The sequence below is a fragment of the Sitodiplosis mosellana genome, unplaced genomic scaffold (genome assembly GCF_009176505.1).
Source record: "Sitodiplosis mosellana isolate CC-2019 unplaced genomic scaffold, AAFC_SMos_1.0 Smas_scaffold_1, whole genome shotgun sequence".
In the NCBI taxonomy this organism is placed as follows: Eukaryota; Metazoa; Arthropoda; class Insecta; order Diptera; family Cecidomyiidae; genus Sitodiplosis; species Sitodiplosis mosellana.
In genome coordinates, this window is record NW_022595244.1 from 20,771,283 (window position 1) to 20,795,753 (window position 24,471).

The 24,471-nt window shown below is 37.6% G+C and overlaps 1 protein-coding gene across 1 annotated transcript; it reads right to left on the reverse strand.

Annotated features, from left to right (window-relative positions):
• Window positions 1-200: 200 nt before the first annotated feature.
• Window positions 201-23,964, reverse strand: LOC129566300 (dynein beta chain, ciliary). Its single transcript, XM_055442103.1, has 57 exons — window positions 23,619-23,964; window positions 23,089-23,544; window positions 22,833-22,985; window positions 19,740-19,951; window positions 19,465-19,623; window positions 18,392-19,360; window positions 18,206-18,314; window positions 17,904-18,138; window positions 16,499-17,828; window positions 16,151-16,423; window positions 15,369-15,398; window positions 15,004-15,141; window positions 14,851-14,920; window positions 14,633-14,772; window positions 14,042-14,536; window positions 13,776-13,970; window positions 13,662-13,691; window positions 13,011-13,368; window positions 12,803-12,903; window positions 12,662-12,719; window positions 12,435-12,590; window positions 12,344-12,367; window positions 11,926-12,252; window positions 11,534-11,801; window positions 11,427-11,437; window positions 11,150-11,294; window positions 10,902-11,004; window positions 10,802-10,834; window positions 10,092-10,692; window positions 9,624-9,892; window positions 8,835-9,559; window positions 8,369-8,721; window positions 8,111-8,292; window positions 7,503-7,895; window positions 7,197-7,272; window positions 6,986-7,113; window positions 6,737-6,892; window positions 6,261-6,646; window positions 5,867-6,177; window positions 5,459-5,557; window positions 5,285-5,372; window positions 5,019-5,164; window positions 4,706-4,929; window positions 4,357-4,618; window positions 4,243-4,292; window positions 3,948-4,096; window positions 3,719-3,859; window positions 3,371-3,600; window positions 2,771-3,284; window positions 2,487-2,692; window positions 2,321-2,419; window positions 2,067-2,193; window positions 1,702-1,969; window positions 1,423-1,571; window positions 1,290-1,321; window positions 1,100-1,200; window positions 201-1,003 (listed from the first exon to the last, which is right to left on the reverse strand). Exons 1-57 carry the CDS (start codon window positions 23,866-23,868, stop codon window positions 842-844), a joined length of 13,455 nt encoding a protein of 4,484 aa, XP_055298078.1. The 5' UTR covers window positions 23,869-23,964; the 3' UTR covers window positions 201-841.
• Window positions 23,965-24,471: the final 507 nt, after the last annotated feature.

A 24,471-nucleotide genomic window follows, 5' to 3' on the forward strand; every position in this document is an offset into this window, starting at 1 on the left:
TCGGTTTGAAAATACGTTTACATGTGTGTGTATGTGTGGCCTTCTGAATCGAATGCCAACACAACTTTGAGATTTGTTGTTTTAAATCGGACGCATAATATCATGAATAAATTTACACGGGAACTTACTGAACTGGAAATAAATTTATTTAAAGGGAAAGAGGGTAATAAATTTATGAAAGCGATTACCAATTTGAAATATCAATCCACATGATGACACATTAATCTATAATCAAGATAATCATGCAATTTTTATGCCTCGATTTTCGCTGTTTTTTTTTTCTCTCTCTCTTTACATTTTATTATTACATTTCATTTTTAATTGGCTTGTATGGCGTCAGACAAACTGACTCGGTAATTTGCATACTGGCTGATGTCATATCTCTCGACCCCATTCACTCTGATTTATCCATTAACATTATTTACGATGCAAGACTTTCTCTCTCTACCCATTTCGACTTGACTCGACTTTACTCTACTCAACTCAAGTATAATGGATCTTTAAACAAGGTTGCTCTGCTGTGTGTGCACTGTGCAGTGTGCATACTCGCACTTTGTTACTCAACGCTATATATATTTATGTATGTATGCAGATATTTATGTCTAAAGTTAAATAAATTCATTTGTGTAAAGTGTACAGTGCTATCTATTTTAGCTTGTTAACTTGTGAATAATGTTCAAAGCTTATTGTTCTCTACTTCTTTGCGCACGCTCCGTGTCTATCATGTTTTCCTTCATTAGCTTTGACTTTTGCATAAAACATGCGGATGAAACATTTAAAATGCGTTAGACAGTGAAGCATTTGCGCTTCATTGCTTTCGTGTTCAATTTAAAGTTCTAGCTTAAACTTGTAACAATAAGGCGACACCAGCAAGAGTCCATTTGCTTGGTTTGTCCTTGGATTTGAGATTGAACGTCCATACATAAGTTGGGCCTCGAGTTCTTGTTTTATACACGGGACACTGGTACATATTCCGGAGATCTTGTTTGTCTTGAGTAATTGCCTGTTTTTAAAATACAACGAAGGTTTTTTTTTTTTGGTCCATACATGAAATTAAAGTGTAATTGAGAATGTAAAATGTATGCTGCATTTGACTCACTCGAACATTTATGACGGGCATTGACGGAAACAGTTCCTTCAACCGAGATTCAACGATGATACCAGACTGAATGTCCCATCGTGCACCCTCCATGAATAATCCTAATTAACAGTGTTTTTCATGTGATGGACAATGTTTATTGAATTAATATTATTACATGCGTATAAAACTCTATCACAAATCATCATACCGTTAATATAAGCACCTTCTCTCGGAGCGACACTGTTGACGCGAAAATTTCAAACAGAGACAATTTTTCCATGTTACTTAAACAGCAATTGTTAATGAAATTCGAGTGGGTTGAGTATGAGCATGGTACTTACGTGAATTCTTCTTTTTGTTTTTTCGTTACATCGCAAACCAAACACATTTTATCTAGCGGCAGTTCGTTGCGCCGCGCTGTACTTTGCATGATTGCAGTCAGCAGTGACTGTGGGTTAAAGAAACCGGCCAGCCACACGCAAGTCGGTAGCTGAAAGTCATTGATAACAATGATAAAGTGTAACAAAACACACACACATGTTTTGTGGAAAAGAGAAATCGAGTGAGAAAGAGTATTCGAGCAATTCTCCAATAAAACAAAAAAAAAAATCTATTTTTACCACGAAATCAGTTGACCACGCTTCCAACTCTCGTAGACGCATCAGCAAGTCAACGAACCAATTTGTCAAACCCAATAACGATGGATAAGCACGCGAAGTCCAAATTTGTGGCACTTGGTCAAGAAACAGTGCATTCTCTAGCACCTCCATTTCGGAAGTAATCGTTAATTCACCTTTCAAACCCAAATCCAATTCCCTTAAACTACGCTTCATTTCACCCGTCAAATAATTCATACGCTCACATTCTTGAAAAGCGACTATGATGTATCTGACAAACGGAAGAAGAGAAAGAAGAAAAAGAAGAAATGTTTCGTTTGAATGGTCCAATTGAAATCGAACACAAATTCGGCAACGAAATAACATACGGTGTTCGTTCTTCAACTTTATTCATGATTTCCAACATATTGAATTCTTCCGGCAATTTTTCAATGATTTCATCCAACACTTGTTTCACTTTATCCTCTCGCGTCACCGTCGTTCCACTTCCGGCACCTGGTTTTTTTTTGCCACCATAATTCAATCAATTTTTTCCGAATTGAATAAGATGGAAAAAGGAGATAGAGAAAGAGATCAATCAGAAAAATGTGCTCATCATATATTTAAAAGCATTGGCACATACCTGCGTCACGTGGCTGCATCTCGAATACAGTTCGGAACAGATTTTCAGATGTTGTTGTCAAGAAGCCAATTTCAGCGTTTGGATGCAAACCATATAACACTGAAATTTAAAAAAAAAAAAAATGAATCATGAGTTCTGAATATGCAAAAGTGAAACATGAATTTACATGGACTTTCGCTAGGCATCATTTCATCAATATAATTGTGATATCCTTGGTAGTCGGTGTTTGGCGGTGCGGGGAAGCCAGGAGCTAAATACAATTCGCCATCAACTAAATCCGATTGCATGTACTCTTCCAAATAGGAAATGCATAATTTTCGGTCCCAATCGTCAGTAATATGACCGCCGTACATAATTTCACCAAACAAATACCTATATATATACATATATATATATATATTAAAGTGAATGGAGCATGTGGAAAATCATGAAAAAGAATCGACCAAATACCGTAAATCTTCCCATGGCACTTTGGAATTTGCCTCCAAATAATTGTACAACACTGACACACTGATGTTCAAGTCACCCACATTGAACGGATAAATTTTATTCCATCCCTGTGCGCCGAATTTTCTTCGTTCACATTGAACGGCATGGAAATAGCACAGTGAAAAGAGAATGGCTTTGAATTCTGCCTCTTTGCTCGACATTTCCAGTGTTTCTTGTGTAAAATTGTCGAGAGCTTTGTGCAAGTTTGCTTGCATTCCAGACGGTGGTTCATTAGTTATTTTTATGGACGATTCCAAGATGCCTTGTGGAATAATATGTGCCGCAGCTGTGGCAGCCGGCTCAGCACTTATGAATATTCGATAATTTTCATGTGAATTTTCCGCATAGTGGTCCATTTTTTTCTCAAGCTGAGGCAACCATTTCTTTGTCAAATGAATATTTTGTAGAACAACCCAATGGCCGTGTTTAGCTGCCTCTTCCATCGCCAATTCTGCCACATCCTCTTGGCCTTGGCCTAAGTAACAGTGTTATTCATGTGATGTGATGGGCAAAGTTTATTGAATCAGTATGTGTATAAAACTGTTTCATAAATTATCATACCAAGGGATACATTATGGAAGTTATTGTTGTCAGCTGTATAACCTATAGTGTGACCGAGCGCCTCGACATCCTTCAGCGGATTGACACCGGGTGACAGTATGAAGAATATCGGTGTGGATGGACTTGCCTCTTCAAATGACTTTGCAAATTCCATTGTTCGATTTTCGACATATTTCGGACCCAATTTCTCTTCAATGAAACTTGTTACAGCGTAGCACATTCGGTCCGGTCTGTTTGATAGCACGAACAAATATATATTGATTATTACTTCTATATCAACTTATCGTTGAGCCTGACAAATATAGACGAACAAAGGAGGATATGATGAACTACAACATGATAATTTACCGAAGTGCGCGCATCATACATAAGCGCTGCAAAGCTGTCTTGTTTTTCCATTCTTGTGGAAACTTTTCCTTCTCAGGACAATCGCTTTCGACGAATTTTTTCCACCGCTTTGATGAAGTTTCAATATCTCGATCCAAATTCCTAGAGAACAATAACGACATTTTTTCCTCGAATTAGTTTTTCAACCTTTCTCTCTCTCTCTTCGATGGAGAAATAAAAAAAACACTACCGGAATTCCTCTTTGGCCGATAAAGTGCAGACGCCACCCCATGATGTATTTGACAGGAATTCAACTGGGCTGGTAACGTGCGGCTTTATCGGAAAACGTAAAAAGAAATCCAGTTCGGCCGATGTGATTTCTTCATTCATCAACAGAATCTGTGAACGAGTCGAGTAAAAAATAAAATCACACCAAATGAACATCGCGCTCCATCGATTAACTCAACGAAAAATGTGGTTGGCTTCTATAGTAGTGATTAGTATATATGCAGGCGTTTAAGCGAAATAAAATCATATGTTCATACCTGGAAGGCTGTTTGTGACGCAAATATCAATTTGTCACACTCGAATAAACCTGATCGGAACAATGATGGTATAAAATATATATTATGCCAACGGCAAAATCACAAAACACCAACCTCTTGATGTATATTGAAATACGGAGAACGAAATGCAGTCAATCAAATTATTCACACGACTCTCAACTTGGTCAGACGCTTCAGCTTTTGCTATTGCCTTTTGAAATACAACACTGAATGCTTTTAGTGAAAATTGATAAATTGGGTTGATTGAGTTCAAGTCGTTGAGTATGAAATACAACAGACTAGCACGAGCAGCGGCCGGACGATAGCATTCACGCGCAACATCAATCTCTTGGGACGTTATTTTCGCTTCGGCAACCTAAATTCAAAAATTCACACATTATAAATTTATGACCGCAATATAACGCAAGTTTTTCCATCTTTTTCTTCTTCTTTTTCTTTGAACCTTTTCTTCAATTTCGGTGGCCGTTCGTTTAGTGATTTCCAAATTTTCTACCAAAGCTGTGTCGCCCAATATGTTCTCACCAGCTGACGATAAACGGGACAATAAATCATCCTCAAGACTTTTGAGCATAATTTTGAAATCATTTTGTTGTTTGGTCAATTGGGCTTTCAATTCTTCAAGATCCGGTCGCTCTGCTCTTACCACTTCTGCCAATAGCTGATCCTCTGTCAATGAGATGGGATTCTATCTTATTTACTTTCATAGTTGTTGGAATAGTTGCATATGAATGCAAGAATGAATGTACAAAACGAACCTAAGCCATCACGAGTGACTGTAAAATTGATTAACGTCGTTTGGGCCTGCATTTCTGGCTTATAATGCGGATTTGCCAACTTTGTATGCAAGATGAGACGGAAAGTTGGATTATATTCCACTTCTTTGTCGCCAAGTTTAATTGCTCTGGAAATTGAAAGTGGAAGAAGAAGAACGACCGAAAATCCATTCGCATGATTGGCCAAACGTGACATGTATAATAATTTATTATAAAGAGTATTCAATGGGATTTCATCGGCTGCTTACCGGCCCTTTTTTATGGTATTTCGGCCTAATAAAGAGTCTAAAACCGGTTCCAAAGTCTCTGTAATATTTTCAATCAGCACGGTTTTGCCTGCAAAATTCATAATTATTTGAAATAATTTAAAAATAAATAAATAAATCCAATGACAAAATTGTTATTCTGAATGAAAAATATACCATGTATCAAGCCTTGTTCAATCGTCTCCAAATATCCCTTTTGACCCATTCGAATAATTCGCAATTCTTCGCCATACTTTTGTTTTATCCATTTCACGCCTACCAAATTCATCGTAATAATAATTATTTTCCGAAACCATCTAATATATATATGAATGGGCAAGCGGAATAATGAAACGTAATTCTGTTTTTAAATGAAGTGCCTCTGAGAAAAATTTTCAGTAAAAAAGCCCCACAAAAATATTGTCTGAATAAGATTTTCATACAAATTTTTATCAGACAATATTTTTGTGGGGCTTTTTTACTGAAAAATTTTCTCAGAGGCACTTCATTTGAAAACAGAATTACGTTTCATTATTCCGCTTGCCCATTCATATTTGAATCAATAAGAATAATAATAAAGCAAACCTTGAAGCTGAGGGTCTATCATAAGCGGCCATCTTTCCGAATTCGAGAGAATCGTTGCATTTTCAATGGACATGCGATCCGATGGTAGGCCTTCATTCTGCCACATCGCGATAGTTGTATCGTCCGTGAGCAGCGTTAACGGGTCCAAACCTTCAGTTATCGGAATCGGAGGTTCAAGCGAACGCAAATTCGTCAACCATAATTTGTTCATCAAATCCAATCGAAATTGTTTGGTGAAACATCCAACATACGATATGAATGCCGTTATCAAGAGTGTGTCGCCCGGTAAGGTGGTGCCTTGTGCCATAAAACTGCCAACGAATCACAACAGAGAAAACGGTAAATAAATTGAGTAAAAGTGTTTGGTTGTTAAATGCATGAAAATTTGTCGTACTCAGCAACAGCTTGTGCCCAACGCACGTTTTCCGAAGCAAGGCCACCGACTAATCGGTTTGCCAGTTGAATTGTGGCTTGTGTCGCATCCGCTTCCTTTTGACAACGTAATTTATCAGCTGTAGCTTGTTCAAAATCAGCGGTCAACTTGGACAGTTGTTCCTCGAGGTTTTGCACTTTGCGCTTTATTATACTGAGCTTTTCTTGTGCGGTAGCCAATTCAGCATTTGCTTGCGCCAATGCTCGTCGCTTTGGTTCAACGTCACAATAAACCTCGTAAAATTTTATAATATTGATTACCCAAGCGCATAGACCAGCTGCTGCGCCCGATTTACTGCTCACGAAAATCGGGTCGAATTCCGAATCATTCAAGTACGGTTGAATTGCCTGCAAACAAAATTCCATAAATTTACTCATCAGCAGAAGGTGAATGGAAGAGTGCAGGCAGATGCAGACTGTTAATTTCCATTAGCTAACCTTTATCACATCGCTGTGGATATGCTCTTTATCGTAATTGATGAGCGCATCCAAAAATGCATCTACTTTAGCCATCATCATTTTTGCTTGTTTCCAGCTTCTGTCTTTCGGAATTTTTCCATTTGTTGCCATCAATACCATCACCGCAGCCGTTACCTTGGTATGATAATTTATGAAACAGTTTTATACACATGTAATACTGATTCAATAAACTTTGTCCATCACATCACATCATATATTAATATTTACATTTGTGACAGCCCCCGGAGGCGAACCAAAAGATTTCAACTCAGTTAAATTGTTTTTATTCAATGTATTCAATGCTTCTTGTGCGGCTGCCAATGCGGGCTCCGCTTTTACCAGATCCTCTTCGCAATCTGCGAAAAACGGGAAAAGAATGTTCATGTTCAACGAAAAATATGCGAAATTGTTGTGAGAATAAGAGCAAAAAAAATGTAACCTTTTTGCTTTTTCGACACTTCCTCCGCAATAATGCCCACCTTCTCCTCTTCGTCATCGGCTATTGTTTTTTCCGCCTGCAAATGTATGAAGATGATGAAAAATATGGTTTCATTAAATCTCTCCTGAAAGTGGAGCGTACAGATTATATGCTCCATAATTCTGATCTTATTATTTTTAATACAATAACTATAGAACATTTTTTAACATGATGAATCGGATAAAAGCGCGTTCTCATGTTTTCATTAACTACACAAGTTTAGTGACGGAGCGAAAGAGAGAAGGACAGAAAACGCTTGACACTTGCCTGCACTTTTTCCGTTTCAATGCGAACAATTTCGATAAGAGCATCAGCTGCATCATTTTTCTCTTTCAGTTCAATCTCTTGAATGGCAAGTGTTTTCTTCAGTTCTGCCACCTGCAGTGCAGTGCTGTTTAGTTTCTCCAAACCATTTTCCAACCGTTTTATCTTTGAACTGAGCTCGTCGTGCTTACGATTTAACAGCTTCATATATAACGCTATTTGCTCAAGAAATGATTTTGGCGTTGTATAGTTGTATCGTCGTTCAATTTGCAAATACGCTTTTGACGTTGTATTTACAGAGGTGTGAACGTATGCCATGAAACGTGTCACCGAGTCACGATATTCCTCGGGAACTTTTGACTCTCGCAAAAAACTAAGCGCAACGGAGACCAATGCCTTGAAACAAAAATTTCATGGTTTAATTTATAAAAATTGTTTTTTAAAACAGAAAACTTCAGGGGGATTACAGATTGACAGTTGAGCTACATGATATATACTGAATGAATAGTTCTGTAGCTTGCCGTGTATGATATTGTAGGGCAAACTGCGGCGCTAGTGTGCTTGTGTTTCAATCTACAAACCCCCTGGAAAACTTAATATTATAAACTTACTTCTTGCGGCCACTCGTGGAACCAGTTGATCGATGTACAATTGATGATTGCGGGAAATTTGCGTGAACGTACGCGTAACGTGGTACCGACAGGTGAGAAACATAGCACGATTTTCAGTTGCTTTCGCACCCGATCAATAAAAAAGTTCCAACAATTCTCACGTGTATCGACCATTCCAGCACCTAGTAAATAGCATAGGTACAGTTTTTTTTTTCTGGCACAAATTCAACAATTTCCCAATATCATACTCCTTCCTACCTTTGACTTCGTTGCGAACACCAGCGATTATGTTTTCAATTTCGTCGTCTGGGAAAAGGTCTGGGATTTCGCCAGAGGCAAGCATGTCATTAATCATAACGAGGAAGGTCTCAAATGGTATTTGTGCATCGGTCATCAAAAACATGATACCGACATTTTTCAACCCGGCTTTCAAATACAATCCAGACAGTTCGTTTTTGAGGTCGGCTACTCCGTATCCCTTTTTCAATTGGATTTGCGTAACTTCCAAGCCGGAAATGAAGGCAGCCAAACGAGCCAGAGATTGTTTTCCGCTTCCGCCTACACCAACTAATAAAGCACTTCCCCGTGGCAATTCTAATATACGGTTAATTCTGTGTGTGTGTGCGTTTTTTTCATGAAATTCCAAAATAAATAAAGATTTAAATATCGCACAACATACATCATACATAGTATAATATTGGATAGGGAAATTTGTCCTCTTTACCGGCAAATATGCATCATGGCATCCTCGAAAAGTACCAAATTCATAGCAGCCACCAAATCATTGTATGAGTTTTGTGCTTCGAGCAACAATTTTGTCAACGATTGCCAATCCTTGTTTGGCATATACTTCGGTTCGCCGATTCCATTGGCAAAATGACAATAAATGTTCGGCTTCTCGAAAACGATTGACTCGTCAATGTCTTCAAACGATTTTTTCACGATGTCCGTTTGCATTTTTGTAAAGCTATCGATATCCTTGTCATCCGTTAATTTATCACCATAAACGCGATGACTTTCATGCAACCACAAGCGAATAATGTCAACGGGTGATGCCAGACAATCGCTGGTGCTGAACAGCAAACCTTGGAATATATTGCTGAGATCTCGTAAATTGAAAATGTAATGGAATTTTACAGCGGTCGGTAGGAATATTTGCGACACTTTATTATGCAGTGCGAGTGAAGCTGAAACGATATTTGCACCGATTTTTGTTACGGTCGGATTGAACTTTTGCTCGGCATTGATGAAATGCGAACTGAGAATCGAATGATAAATGGTTGTCAGCGACTCGGTGTTGGGAAAATTTACGGCAAACACGCAAAAGTGACGCTGCAAACGAGGATTAATTGTGAAACTGCCGCTCGTTGGATTCATGCAAGCCACGTATTGACAGTTATGTATGTCTTTCAGCGTGAGACGATTGCGATCATACCAGTGGCCATAATCCTTTGAAAGAAAAAAAAACGAAAATAAATGAGAATATTCAATTGCTGATTCGATTATTTCATACCATGTGCTGTCGAATTAGTGTGTGGGGTTGTACGGTGCCGTATGTGTCCACCTCGGGCATATTCATATCATCAATGAAATAAATCATTGTCTTGTTGCCAGGCGGTCCAAAATTACGTCCCGCTTTCTTTTCGAGTGGCTTTTCCAAAACCTTCTGCAGCATCTCGCTTGAGGTGTAAAAGTTGAACGGAACATTTTGAATCGCATATTTTTCACTCAGTGCATGTAGTTTCTCATTCACGAGAACCGTTTTTCCACATCCAGCCGTACCTGAAAGAGAATCATTCGTATGCTGTTGCCATTTTATTTCGCTGAGATTAATCACCGGCAAAAATTATTTGTCATCTATCAGAGAGTCAACACTTTGTGAAAACAGACGTTGTGAAAATCGAATTAGAAAAACGATATTCCGTTTTAATTGAATGTGACATAACAATGCCATCTATATTTATTATGAACATGTACTGACCAACCAACATGCATGGATGCTTTTTTGCAACTAACAAATCGAAGAAATAACGGACGCGTATCGATTCGGATGTATGCACTAGTACCGCTTGCAATGGCACATCGATGTCCAATTCGAATTTTGGTATTTTCTCAGTCCACGGCATAAATTGCTTTGTTTCTGGATCAATGTAATAATCGAAAATAGTACCGGCTCCCGTTGGAAATTTTACTCCTTTGAATTCGTTGACCCACCACTTGCTAAACTCAATTCGATAGTCGACGGCTTGGTCTTGAAACACAGCCGAGCCGAATGCCCAAATGCATGCAAAGCAGAAATACAGCTCATAGATTTCTTTGGAACTGTCGGGTTTTACATTGGCCGGCACCAGTAATGCGTCCAATAAATAACATAGCATTTGAATGTGAGCCATTTCGGCAATCGGAGTGATTTTTTTGAAGCGCGTTCGGATTGTTTCTAAGCACGATGGTATGTATTTGTCAAAGAAAATCACTAAATTTGATTTTTCCGTAGATATTTTACGTGTTTCTATCCACGAAGTAACATAAGGATTCCAGCCAAGATCCTGTGGATTTATATACAAAATGCCAGCTCGGCTCACCTTATTGCAGAATACAGAAAGAGAGAAAGAGATGGAAAGATAGATGAGTTGTGCGATGAAACTACATAATACACAAGGAAAAGTATTTGTTATTCAAAGAGCTGGTTACCGTAGCCGGTGTCGCCGTTCTTAAATTGGAAATCTGTTGGATTAGAGGGAATTTTTCAACCTTTTTGTGATGCTAATTAATTATTTTAAAAAGAATTTACTTCGAATATAAGGCGCATTGTTGGTGTTAGAGCGATACGTTCGTTACTTGCCAACGTTAGAATTTTGTTATCATCCATGACGGTGTTTAAACTTTCAATCCACCTACAAACACACATGCGCGCGTTCAAGAGCGAGAAAAACGGATGATGAATTTATTCAAAGCCAATGAGATGAGATAATATTATTTAGAAATAATAACGGTTCAACGGTATGTATGTGTGCATAAGCGAATGTTTGAGATACTTGCATTGGGTCTATATCGCCGTCGAGAACGATCCATTTTGGATTATCTCCCACTAAGTTTGCTTGATCTCGCATTATCACCGAAAACAGCCCATCTTTCCACTCTCTTGTCGCCGGATTTATTATGCCGAAAAGTTCGTCGTTCGTCACTGCATACAAAGCGAGTAAATATATCGAATTTTGTAAACGGAAAACTCGTTCCATGGCGAGAGTTGAGAAATTGTTTTGATGTATGTACTTGTACATTGTACAATGTACATATATTCAATCAAAATATTTACCTGCTTTGGGGCTGTGAACAAAAAGCATATCAATTAAAATTGCTTCCTGAAGTAGAAGAGGGCGGAGTAGGAAGAAGAGGAGGAATTCTAAGTAGTTCAACACTCACTTTAAATCATTGTATATTGGCTTCTTGTTATCGTTTTGATAGCTTTTAAATAGTGTTTTCCAAACTTGAGTTTTTCCAGTGCCCGCATTTCCAACGATGAATACGGAGTGTCGAACTTCCAACAGTTCCTCCAGTTGTACAACTTTTAGAATAAAATTATCTTCCGGTTGTAAGAGCATGTCGTTGGCCGCCTGCTTGACCGTTCGTTCAAATTCTTGGTCTCGTTTACGTGGCACATCGAGAGCCGGAAATAAATCGAAAATTAGACCTGAAAATAAAGAACATAAAACGGAAACATTGGGTTAACAAGTGAACATATACATTTTGTTGGCTGTGATTTTCCCAACAATGTGATGCATTGTTTCTGCAAACAGACAGTTTTTATTACACACCCATAAAAACGGGCATATCATCGGTGACAATTTTCGGAATGTTAAAATCTCTAAGAGCTCGCATCAACACTTCTTCTTCGGGTCGACCGGGATCGCCTCTTTTTAATGAACCTGCAACAACTAACACAGATTTAATAGCGCGCAATCCCCAATCGTAATGATCTTGTTTCGATAATAGTTCTTTGCACAGTGTGTACAATGTGATAAATTTGCGAGCCAAAACACGGGCTTCTTGAAATCCTTCCGCAACCAACATAATTTCACAAATCAATTCGAAATCGGGCACGACCATGGCACAAGGTCGGAACAATGCTTTCAAGTTCTCGGCTAAAGCGAATGAAAAGGAAACAAAACAAAAACACATTCTTTGCATTTGCACGTTTCACACATCTTATGCAAAGGTATCATGTATACATACGAAGCTCGGTGCGCCCAGCGTATCCTATAAAAATCAAATGGATGATTTACAAGTACGAAAATGGCATTTTGTTTATGTGCATCAAACGAACCTGGATTCATCGTTATAAAAATGCCAACCGTAGGAACACATTTTATCATCTCACCCATAAAATTAAAAATATCTTTCTTGTCTCGAATGGCGTCTTGTACGCTTTTCACTTGAACGGCAACGACGGACAACACTTCCACGGAAATTCGATTGAATTCTGCGATAAACACACAAAATTTACAGTTTAAAAAAGATTGATGCTGATTTGAAACAATACTTTGTATTTACCGTCAAAGCAACCCCACGATCCAGTTTGCGCGAGACCCTTGTAAATATTGCCGCATGACTAAAATTTGAGGAAAAATATTCTAAATTTCTTCATCACAAGAAATGGAAAATAAACAAAGGAAAAGAATGGTTCCATTTTACTTTGTAATCCATTTGCTCGGAGCAATTAAACACATAAACCATGATGCCAAGCGCACGACCCAAATCTTTAGTCGTTTCAGTTTTCCCTGTGCCAGCCGGGCCTTTGAAATTTGTTAAAAAAAAATTTCAAACGATTACCACATTACCTTGCCAAGTTTCATTTCGCCACAACTCATCCAACATTTATGTTTGTAATTTAAATATTTACCCGCTGGTCCACCACCCATAATCAAATGAAGTGATTGCGTTAGAGTAATGTAACATCGATCTGTAAGTGGTGTTATGACTAATCGTGGTGTATTGCCCAAATATTCATAGCAGTATAGAAACTGGGCATCACAAATATTTGCAAAACAGTCATTCTCATCATCGTCCCATCGGTGACGCAGCTGTGATTGCCATTGAAACGCAGATGCACTTTCTAGTTTCGATTGGATTAGCTTCAGTACGACATCTCGACTGTGCACGTCAATTGTGCAAATTGTCATGATTTTCTGTCGGTCTCCTTTGGTCAACTCACCCAACAGCAGGGAAATCAACACACTTAGCTGATGCACTTGTTTCTTCTGATGACGTAAAAAAAGGAATGCCTTTGGATTTTATTGTTTTCTCTTTTATAATGTGCCAGTATGCTAATCTCCAAAATGACAACAAAAATGTCCACCATGATATATTTAGGAAAGTGTGTCAAGCATCTCACAAAAAAAAAAGAGAGAAAATTTAAGCGAAAAAGCGGTTTCTACATTGAAATCGGTGCGAGAAAGATTGTCTGCATCGTATCCGTGTTTATATTTTGCGACTGTATATTCAAATGCTACTGTTGGAAAGTGAAAGCTGAAAAAATATCTTTTTTTTTTACCGTGTAGTCTTTCAGTGCATTGTCGTATCCCTGAAACGGAAAAAAGAAGACATGGCCAGCGTCATATGGATGTTTATTTACTTGGCCATTGACCGAGTTTAGTGGCAAACAAACCTCTTCTAAGCGCTCAAATGCCATATTCACTTCAGTCGTCCACCATATCTGCGTTCCGCACAGTGAAACCTGAGCCGGATAATCGAAAAGCCATTGTTCACGCGGTTTCTCTTCGTAAGACACAACCGCTTCCGACATATAGCTTCGAAGCGACGACCGCATTCGATTTTGAACTCGATTTAACCACCCTTCAACCTGAATCACCAAACAAATTTATAACAAACATTTCGAAAACGGCACACAAATCCACATTCAAATTTACTTACTGGCCCATTTACATCAGCCAATTCATTGAATTCAACGTATTCGCTATCTTTGGCAATCATTCCGACCGCACACATCGTTGGATGCTTTTCGTCGGCCGGTCTAAATTTCAGTTTTGCGATTGAATCAAAGAGTTTTGTTAGATGTTTCACCACAAATTCGGGTTGAGTGCCATTGCTAAGTATATCCAACAGATCAGCGGATGACACAAAGTAAAAGCGTGGGAATGCCAAACGCTTTGTCTCCAAATACTCAGCCAATGCTTTCTCACACAAAACTAATTCTTTTTGCAAACCCTCCAATCGTTCACAAAGCCCTCCCCGATTGGTTGACTCGACCACATTCGATCGCTTCGACATTTCATCCATTAAAACCTTGAAATCAGCATCAATCCGGTCAAATCGATCGGAATCGACCGGCAATTGCTTTCGAATATCTTCGGAGCTCATGAAAATGCTTTCCAAGTGGCACCAAGTTCGTTGCACCTCAAACCAAACCTTTTTTTCATTATTTTTTTTTTGTATAAAAATCGATAGAAAATTATGCTCATTTCGTTTGTTTTTTTTTTAAACCGGCAATTTCATTCGATTTACCGTTATCACTTGGTCAGCAACCATCAATTTCTTTTGCCACGACGATACTTCCTCCAAGAAATGGGCAATAAACTTTGATGTTATCAAATTTTGCAAACACACTTGATTCTCTTCTAGCGTTTCGATTAGTTCCTCCGAGGCTAATGTAGAAAAAGTGAACGTTTTTAACGGCAGGAAATCAATCAATTCGACATCAAATTTAATCTAAATGTATTTACCTTTCAATAAGCTACACTGTGTCCTTGGATGGATTTCGTGTTCAAATTCCATTTTCGACCATGTTGAATCCTAACAATAGAAACGGAAGGTTGTTAGTGCAGAAATTTGATGGTTTGGTTTTTTTTTATGATGTTATTTCGCCGTAAACGCACCAAATCACGCAGAATTTTCTCCATCGACATTTCCTTTACAGCCTTATCCACAATATTTTTCACTTCTTCTTCGCATTCGTGCAGATTCAATCCAAGTAGCTCAGCCAACGTAGTATTCTCCCCCATTATGAATTGCACCTAAATTACATTTATAACACAGATTATTATTACCATTATCATTTCAAGTGGATACAACAATAATTGATGGTTTACAATAGTACGCATGCTTTTATTGATCTTAGCTTATGGAGTTAATGTAGTGTAAATATGAATTGAATTATATGAATGGTGCTCGAATTATAATTGGATGCATGCCTAATGAATGTTGGGCAAAATTTATTTACAAAGCCATATCAGAGACTTACGGTAATTGTTTTCGACAATTCAGCTAATTTCTGAAAATATGTTCGGAAAATGAAAAATGAATATTCCTTAGAAATAAGTAGTGCGTATTTATGTACAACTTTTGAAAATTTATACATAGACTCCATTCGTTCACATTTCGCGGGCATAAATCAACACGGGTGTGAGCATAGTAGATTCGAATTTGGAGTATTTGTAATGAAATTGCTTCATCAATAGATTGTATGTTGATACATTTACCTTAGCCCTGAAATGCGCGATTTCTTCATTTTTGACTTATTTGTATATATGTTATGTGCTGGCATGAAGATGGAGGAAAACCTCACTTTTATCACCCATCTAGGATTCGAACATCGCAGATTCCCATCTAGCGATTTTGACTAGTTTACACTAGATAAAATCGATTTTTCGATTTTCAAAAGTAATCTCATTTAGACTTTTTTCGTGGAGACCTTTCACTTTTTTCGACACATTGACAAACCCTTCTGTTGAAATTTTGGACCACCATTTGGCAAATTTTTTACCACCACTTCGAATTTTTGACCTTGCACACGTCTGCTCAGCATATTTCCTTTGAAATATGCATTCAAAAATATTCAGTTGATTTTTTTTTAATTCACTCTCCACATTCGGTCACGTCAGGATCCAGTACGTGATTTAAGGGTTGAAAAGATGCTTATTTACAAAGCAGAACACTATATATATACTGAATAATTTCGATAGTATTTCTCTAATATTTACAATATTTACAATGTAAACAGGTGCGGTAGAGATAGTAACGAACCTTGGTGGAGGCCATCAATTGAATCCAATGACGTTCTCGGATCGCGGGATTTTGAAGTTCACCAACCGCTCGCAACGATGTGAGCATGTTCTTGACGGTAGATTCTAGCATCAAATAAGCATCCCAACCACGCATCTCTTTGTCTAACAAGCGAACGTCTTTAGCGAACTTCTTGCATTCTATATCCATATTTTCCACATCGATTTTCCGCCATGGAGTCTTCTTCCAATCTTCGATGCTTGTTCGCACAAGAAATATATAATCCCATAATTGCTGAAAAACAATTCAACGGGTAATTAATCGTTCTTGTATTGCAGATATATATTGAGTAGTAAATCGAATTCTTACCTTGAGTAATTTAAGCTCTTTTCTACATTGTTTCAGTATTTTAAACTCCGGCACATTCACTTCGAACAGACTGCCCGAGCTTTGAATATCTTTCATAACATTTTCCAAACGTTCGATATCGTTGTGCACCCGGTCTAATAGCTCATATGGATGTTCGCAAATGAATTTGAAAAAATCATAGTTTCGAAATACGTCCCGAAAGAATAGTATGTGCGCATCAAAGTTGGTGATTTTATTTCGTATGGAAACGACTTCGATTGCTTGCAACGGTGCAACCTGTTGCTTGACAATGGTGGCAATTTTCTTCGTGTTGATCCATTGGTCGGGCAATTCTTGCAGCAGAACGTTAACCTCTTCGGGAATATCCATATCGTAAAACTTTAGTAAATTGATAATTTCTTGCATTGGTTCGAACATTTCATCTGTTGTCACCGCCCGTTCTTTAACATTTAGCAAATATGCCATGATGTTAACCAATCCATCGTAGTCACCTTCAGCAACTTGTTGGAGCAGTTGCTCGTCAGCACGCCGTATAAAATTTGCTAAATCGATTAAACTGCTTGTCACGCGATCAACCAAATGATTTTTAAACATGTTACCCCATTTTCGTACGATATTCAACAGAGACTGCCGAAATGGGCGCACATCCACTTGAAACCAGGAAAAAAACACTTGCACCGCATTAATTTTCTCAATTTCAGCATATAATGACTCATAATTGTCGATTTGTTCGCGAAACGCCTCAATGGTCGGTTGACTCGGTTGCGGCGCGGCTGTATCTCGCAAAGCAATCAAATCAAGCTCATCACCCTCAAGAAAACGACCATATTCCAAAAACATTTCCATACATTTATCACGTTCGTCCAACCACAAATACGAATACCTTTCGAAACCATTACAGAATTCGGCCGCTTCTTCTACGACTCTCTCAACACCTTCCAATATTTCATGTTTCATATCAGTTATGTCTGTATTTGCGGCTATGGCAGCCATATAATTTTCCCGTTCGCTTAATTTGAGACTCTTGAAAAGGAATGACATTTTTATTATGTCATCGATTAACAGGGTGAGCAGATTGTTGAATCCGTCAGGGTCTTTTGGATCCAACGATGGCACAAACACTAAAATCGGGTCCAGCAATTCGAGACGTGATTCAAACAATGGCGCCAAATTATTCAGCGGATACATTTGTTCGACAATGTATCCCAGACTGATGCCAATCGTCAAAGTCAAGTTTTTGTATACAATGTCATCCACAAACGATACGTATTCTTGCCATGCCGGATTTGACTCTTCCATGCCGAAATAGTCTTGGTTTTCTTTCAGTAAACTGTTGAGGAAATGAAGTCAGTTGGAAAATGTGCGAACTAGGAAAAAAAAAAAGACACGAACAAACAATAATTACCTATGTACGGTATTCGAGGCGATTTCAATTTCGGAATATCTTTTTGCAACGCGATTGGAGCGCTCGTTAAGACACAAAACACTGTCTTTTTTCCTATCCTTTCGTTCGAATAACGGCTGCTTAATCCATGTCGATGTGATTCGCTTAATTTCATTCAAATTGAATTGCGTCTTCTGCATTCGAACTTGTAGGCGCTCGACAGGGTCTCGTAAATTTTTCAAATATTCCATAATGTCTAGGAGATATGTAAAGAATCAAATTCTATTATTTGTTATTTCGGTATTAATTCATCCAATCATTACTCTCTGAATTCCAGGATAGAGCTTTCACCCCCGTCGCAATGCCCGAATCGATTTCTTCAATTTCCAATTTAATTAGATTCAATTCGACGGGTGTGCTTTGTTGAATAATCTACAAAAGAAATGTAATTCAATAGTCTCTCTGGCTCATTGTTACATTTGTGAAAGAAACAATTTTGTGAGATTTACATCATTGTACCAATCGATGGTCTTCTCTAAATTCAGCGTAAAATCTCGGTACATATCATTATTTGCAGCAAATTTCAATCCTTCTTGTGGAATATTTTCTCTGCCCATAACTTTTAAGTGGTAAACTTCGCGAAGTAACGCAAATAATTGTTTGTCAAAGTTTAGAAACAAACTTTTATCAGCCGATTGTCCAATTAGTGATTTCTTCAAGTTTTTCTCGATTTGTTGTGGTACTTTCTCTGCCCAATCGTTGAATGTTCTATCCTCCAATTCGCCAAGTAAGCGCATCAGATCGTCATATCTTTTGTATAGCTCTTCAGCTTCTGGTGATTTTGAGATTGGATGTTGCAACGCTTTAAAATGGTTGAACGGCATTGAAATACGAATACTCAGTTGTTTTGTCCATTTTAAGGTGGAAATTATGTTCGGGAATCGTCGATCAACAAACAAATGACCTTTTTCATTAAAATGTTTCATTTGAAATGCAAATATTTTCTCACAGCATCGCAGTTCCTCATCCAACATTTTCAATAGATCGATATAATTGTCGGTAAATGCTTGTTTGATTTTCGGTCGATCCAAAACGCTGCCCAAAATATTAATCAATTTAAAAGCACTTTCCAAACTGTGGCAATCGTTGAATGCTTGGCAAAATATTCCGGCCAATTTAATATCCAAATCAAGTATTCGCTGCTGGAAAATGTCAAAGTCTTGCATAAACTTTGAATCGTCCGGGTCGAGTACGTCATAGGTTTTGGCGGAGAACGATGAAAAGTGTTGATTGAAATCGGTGAAAATGGTCGTGATTTTGGATGATAGTTGCCTTCCTTTGAGCCCACCAATTTCCACCTTTTCCAATTTCAAAAATTCAATCACCGTCGAGAAAAACCATTGAATTGTATTCAGACGCTCCAAAAAGGCATTGAAACGGTCGAAAACGGCATTAGGATGAAATGTCCAGAATAAAACCTAATCAAATCAAATACAACGGTACGGTCAATCAAAAAACTACCGAAACCGATTAAACTACTCGACAAAAAAAAAATGGGAGAAATGGACACAGCGGCACATACTGATCTTTGATTCTCGATGAAATAGCTATCCAATTTCTCTTTGTATTTATCGAACAGGGCACGAAAATGTTTCAATGTTTGTACGGTGTGCGTAATCCTTTGCATTGCCTCATCAATGTCCGTATGGAAAATGGTTTGAGGGTCCAAAAAACGTTTGGCCTTAACATAAAAGAGAAATAGACAGAGAATCAGTCACACATGCTGTGTTTTATTTGTCACATGGAGTTGCTTTAAGCGATCAAGAGCAACAGCAAAACGTTACTTGATTCACCTACCTGGTGAATGAGTAAATTGCATATTTGACGTAGAAGCACGGTTATTTTGGATGATTGACAGTAATATCGTGACCGCGACCACACCAAACAAATAACATGCATTAGTGGCTCAATCAACGGCTTTGCCTCAGCAAAATCCGTCTCTTCTATTTGGGTAAAATGCTTTTGCAGCGGATTCAAATGGATACTGATATCTCTGGATTCGGCAAGCGCTATTTTTTTTGCACCGTCGAAATGAAAATGAAGAAAGTGGAAAAGAATAAAAAAAAAACAACACGAAATGAAACGAAACCACAAGTAATTTCAATTTCATTACAGAAGTGAATCTGAAATATAGATTATTCTATGTCTAAACGCAATATGTTTTGTCGCTTCTATTCGCATTGTCTACGTTTATGTTAATTCGTTTTGCCGTTTCACAATGAGAGAGAAATAAAACAAAAGCGACAGTACCATGGGCGTGACATGCAGCCACATGGGTACAGCGCCCGTGTACTTCGTAGTGGAAAAAAAGTGAAGCTTGCTTGTCACCAATATTGATGTTCACGAACATCAAATTGTTTATGCGTTATTTCGCCCACTTTATGCACTGGAAATAAAAAGTTCTTCAATTTCTAGCAAATTTCACATATGAATTCATAAACACATCGAGAAAACACAACTATTTTTTCACATAAAAAGCATAAGCAAGATGATTTTTTCGTTGATGGTTGTTCGATCCTGGATCGTTTGTGATTCATCAACGATTTTCAACACATCCATTTTTGATTTCGATATTCCAACTGAATACGATGTTTTGTATTCATTAAACAATTCCATTTTGATCAGAAAATAATTTTTTATTGAAATGGCTGTGACGAAAAACCACGCGAACGATTGCAAACGATAGCACAAACATTAATGTCTAGGAACATCAAATTCGAATTGACATTATTGTCAAAGCGAATTCATCGGGAAACACTGACTTGAAGTTCGACACAAATGTCAAATTAATTCGCCGATGTGAAGCAACAAAACAAAATAAATAAAAATACAAGCAAACAAACATTTTGTGTTGATCTAATCTGCAAGTTTTATATTTTTCCAGAATAAAAACGGTAATTTTTTTGTATTTTATTGTTTCATTCCAAATAAAATCTCTATTGTGATTTTTAAGTATACATTTATAAAAGATATCTTCAAAAATCAACTTTGAATGTAATATAATTTGTTATTGGCGACAAACAATTAATCGAACGCATTTAATCGAACATAAAATAATTTTCAGCCTGCCGGTTTGCTGATGTTCCCCGAATCGACCGACGAAGTGCCCAGTGCCCACCACCGATGTCGAAGAAGACAAACTAATTTCCGTGATAATTTAAATTTTGCCATTCAACATTCCAATAAGGGCAAACGCAGTGTAATCGAAAAACATTTGGAAGGCATCAAGCATTGGGGCCTAAATCGACATGACAAAATCAATCAACCGTCCCATTGTATTGCGAAATCGACGCCAAAGGAAGAAATTGAATGATAAAATCATTAATCTTCCGTATTTGATGTTCCTAGACATTAATGTTTGTGCTATCGTTTGCAATCGTTCGCGTGGTTTTTCGTCATAGCCATTTTAATAAAAAATTATTTTGTGATCAAAATGGAATTGTTTAATGAATACAAAACATCGTATTCAGTTGGAATATCGAAATCAAAAATGGATGTGTTGCAAATCATTAATGAATCACAAACGATCCAGGATCGAACAACCATCAACGAAAAAATCATCTTGCTTTTGCTTTTTATGTGAAAAAAAGTTGTGTTTTCTCGATGTGTTTATGAATTCATATGTGAAATTTGCTAGAAATTGAAGAACTTTTCATTTCCAGTTCATAAAATGGGCGAAATAACGCATAAACAATTTGATGTTCGTGAACATCAATATTGGTGACAAGCAAGCTTCACTTTTTTTCCACTACGAAGTACACGGGCGCTGCTTGTACGAAATTCCGTTTGTATGAAGCATGTCACGCCGATGGACAGTACAGCAACAAAGGCCCAACAGTTGCGTGGCTCGTGAATCTCGTGCGACCGAGTGTGCCGTTCGTTTTTATAGTTTTTTGTCATGCAAACTGTAAATCACTCCCCATAATATGCCTGTGACCTTTTGTCGAGCATTCAAGCACACCGCCAACAATGGCAACAAGACATCGCTTGAAAGCTTCGACAAATTACATTAGATACCATTAAGCACTTTTACCCCTTTCCGAAACTCGCTTTCTCGACCATTGAACATTTTATCTCGAGCCATTCGTTAAGTAGCGAAATAATAGAATAAATTAATGAAATCTGTTTTAATTAAGGGAAAATGAAATATTCTGAACATTCAAGTTACACGATGTGCGATAAGTGTGTTGAATTGGAAATTATGCCGTTTACAAAACGCAATAGACTCATCAAAATATCGAAGAATTAAGCCTTCGCAAGGTTTGGGCATACATATAATATACGTTTGAAAACCACACACATTCAACTCGCATAGTGAGCGAGCTCACTTGCGCGTTTCAATAGATATCTGATGTTGGTCTCAATGGAAATCACTTTTGTTTATGTTCACTGGCTCAATCTCTTCGAATTGATTATGTTCGTGTGGCTTTTTAGGTATTTATCTGATATTAATGGCAAGTTTACTTTAATACCAGCACAGAATAATAAACGTTATATAGTTGGGTAGTTGGATCAAGTTTATACAAACGGATTTTGAACTTTGAGCAAAAAGTTTGCGTCAAGTTTTTGAAATAAGTAAAACCCGACAATTTTAATACATAAACATATCCGTTTAAGAAGTTTAATGCTTTCGTTTTTTTTTCTCCCCAAATGTGTATGTTGCGGAATTTCCTTGTTTTGATTTTCAAACAAAACCGATCCATTCAATATGAGGGTAGCAAAAAACGAAACTTCAGTCACTCGTCGAAAACAATAACAACAACAACAACAACAACAAAGGATTCGTAGTCAAAAACGAAACATATGCCAGAGAGTAATTTGTATTGATTTTCCTAGTTAGTATTGTAATGTAGTAGAGAGTTTGAGTTATTTGGTTTTTTTTATCGGTACCTGTAACGACATTCTTGAACATTGTGCTAAAGCATGGAAAATATGCACTCTGTGTAGCCTCCAATATTGAAGCCATGCTGCGGATTCGTTCGTTGCGCAATTGTTTGTAAATCTGGGTGAAATTCCGTAATCGATTGTTCCAAAATGCAAGCTCTGTCCAAATTATTGATGAAAAAATGTTCGAGATTGAAATGAATAATTCATTATTATTGTTTTAACAAAGGTCTATCTATCGAACGAATAAAGTGTTGCTCACCGACATTCGGCAATGGATTTTGACCTCCGTTAAAAGCGGACGATGGTGTTTCGCTGTACACGTCATTCACTTGTATAACCCATTTAATGACAACACCCTCAATAGCACCCTTCAAATACAAGTCAATTGTGCACTTTTTCGTTTCCTGAAGTTCGGCAGCGACTTTAACAATTTTATCAACACCCACTGGCATCGCAAGTATGGTTTCGCCATTCACTTGACCTTTTACCTGGTAAACGGTACTTTTTAAATTATGCACTTGCTTTTGCACATCTTGCGCAACAATTTCCGGCCAATCATCGTAGTTTTCCTCGTTTGATAGCAACGGTACAAATACATCATCGACCAAACTTGATAATTGATCGATTGCTTTCGTCGCCAAATCTCCGAATACTAGAAAATCGGAGCACTCTTCTTTGGGAATTGGTTCTGGTCGTTTTTTTATGAAATAAACACCTATGTCATTCAAGCAAGAAAAAAATTTGATTTAATCTATCATTCTGCTTGTTCTTCTTCTCCTACAAACTTACCTTTTGTCTTGAGTTGCGTAAGCGGAAAATTGACGAGGGGCAACAATTGAGCCGCGTTGTTGATTACCACAATCAATTGCATTTGCTGATCACCGTCGAGGAATTCTTTGAGCGTATTTTTGTGCTCTTCGATCGTTGTGAGTCGCGCCCATTTTTCAGGCTTCAATTTTAGCCTACGCTGAACATACAATCCCATAAAGTCCAATCGTGGATCACCTCCGGTTGGCGCCTCACCACCGCTCGTTTCCATAGTATCTTCCCTTCAACACTAGTGCTTCCACAAAAATTCCATTCGAAAATTCGATTTTCTTTTATTCTTCCCAACGGAAATTAAATTGCGACATGAAAAAATCTTTTATTCAAATGAAAAAAAAGGAAAAAGAGGAAAAAAAAAGGAAGTTCCTGTTACTTTCGGACTTTTAAAAATAGAATATTGACAATTGCTGTGTTATCTTCACGAAAAATATCGAGCAACTAACAAACGAAACAATCCTACGACAATTTTCATTCGACAATCTGTGTGCATTTCGTGTACACAATTTTCCCCGTTGTTCATTCGTTTGCATTTGTTTATTATAAAAACGACGAAAAAGAGTGAAATTTGTTTGTTGGTTGACTTGTAATTTTGTATGTTAGCTCCGCCAGATTTACGTATGACACGAGCACGACTTTTGAATTCCATTTATTTATTTATTTTTTTTTTTGCCAACGTAACCATGCATTGTTATTCATTTCCATTATGATCATGTCTCTTTCTCTTTCTCTTCGCTTGTTCGTTGCCAGCCAAACTGTCGTCTTTGTTCTATTTTTCTTTTCGAAATTCAACATTTGAATTTATACTGTTGTGCACGAA

Bases quoted from the DNA above. Each gene is read 5' to 3' on its own strand.
- LOC129566300 (XM_055442103.1), bottom strand. From the start codon at position 23,868: ATGGAAACGAGCGGTGGTGAGGCGCCAACCGGAGGTGATCCACGATTG. The intron at 22,986-23,088 runs GTGAGCAACACT...TAATTTGGACAG, and splicing joins AAATCCATTGCCGAATGTCG to AGCTTGCATTTTGGAACAAT. The intron at 12,368-12,434 runs GTTCGTTTGATG...TGATTTTTATAG, and splicing joins TTTTATAACGATGAATCCAG to GATACGCTGGGCGCACCGAG.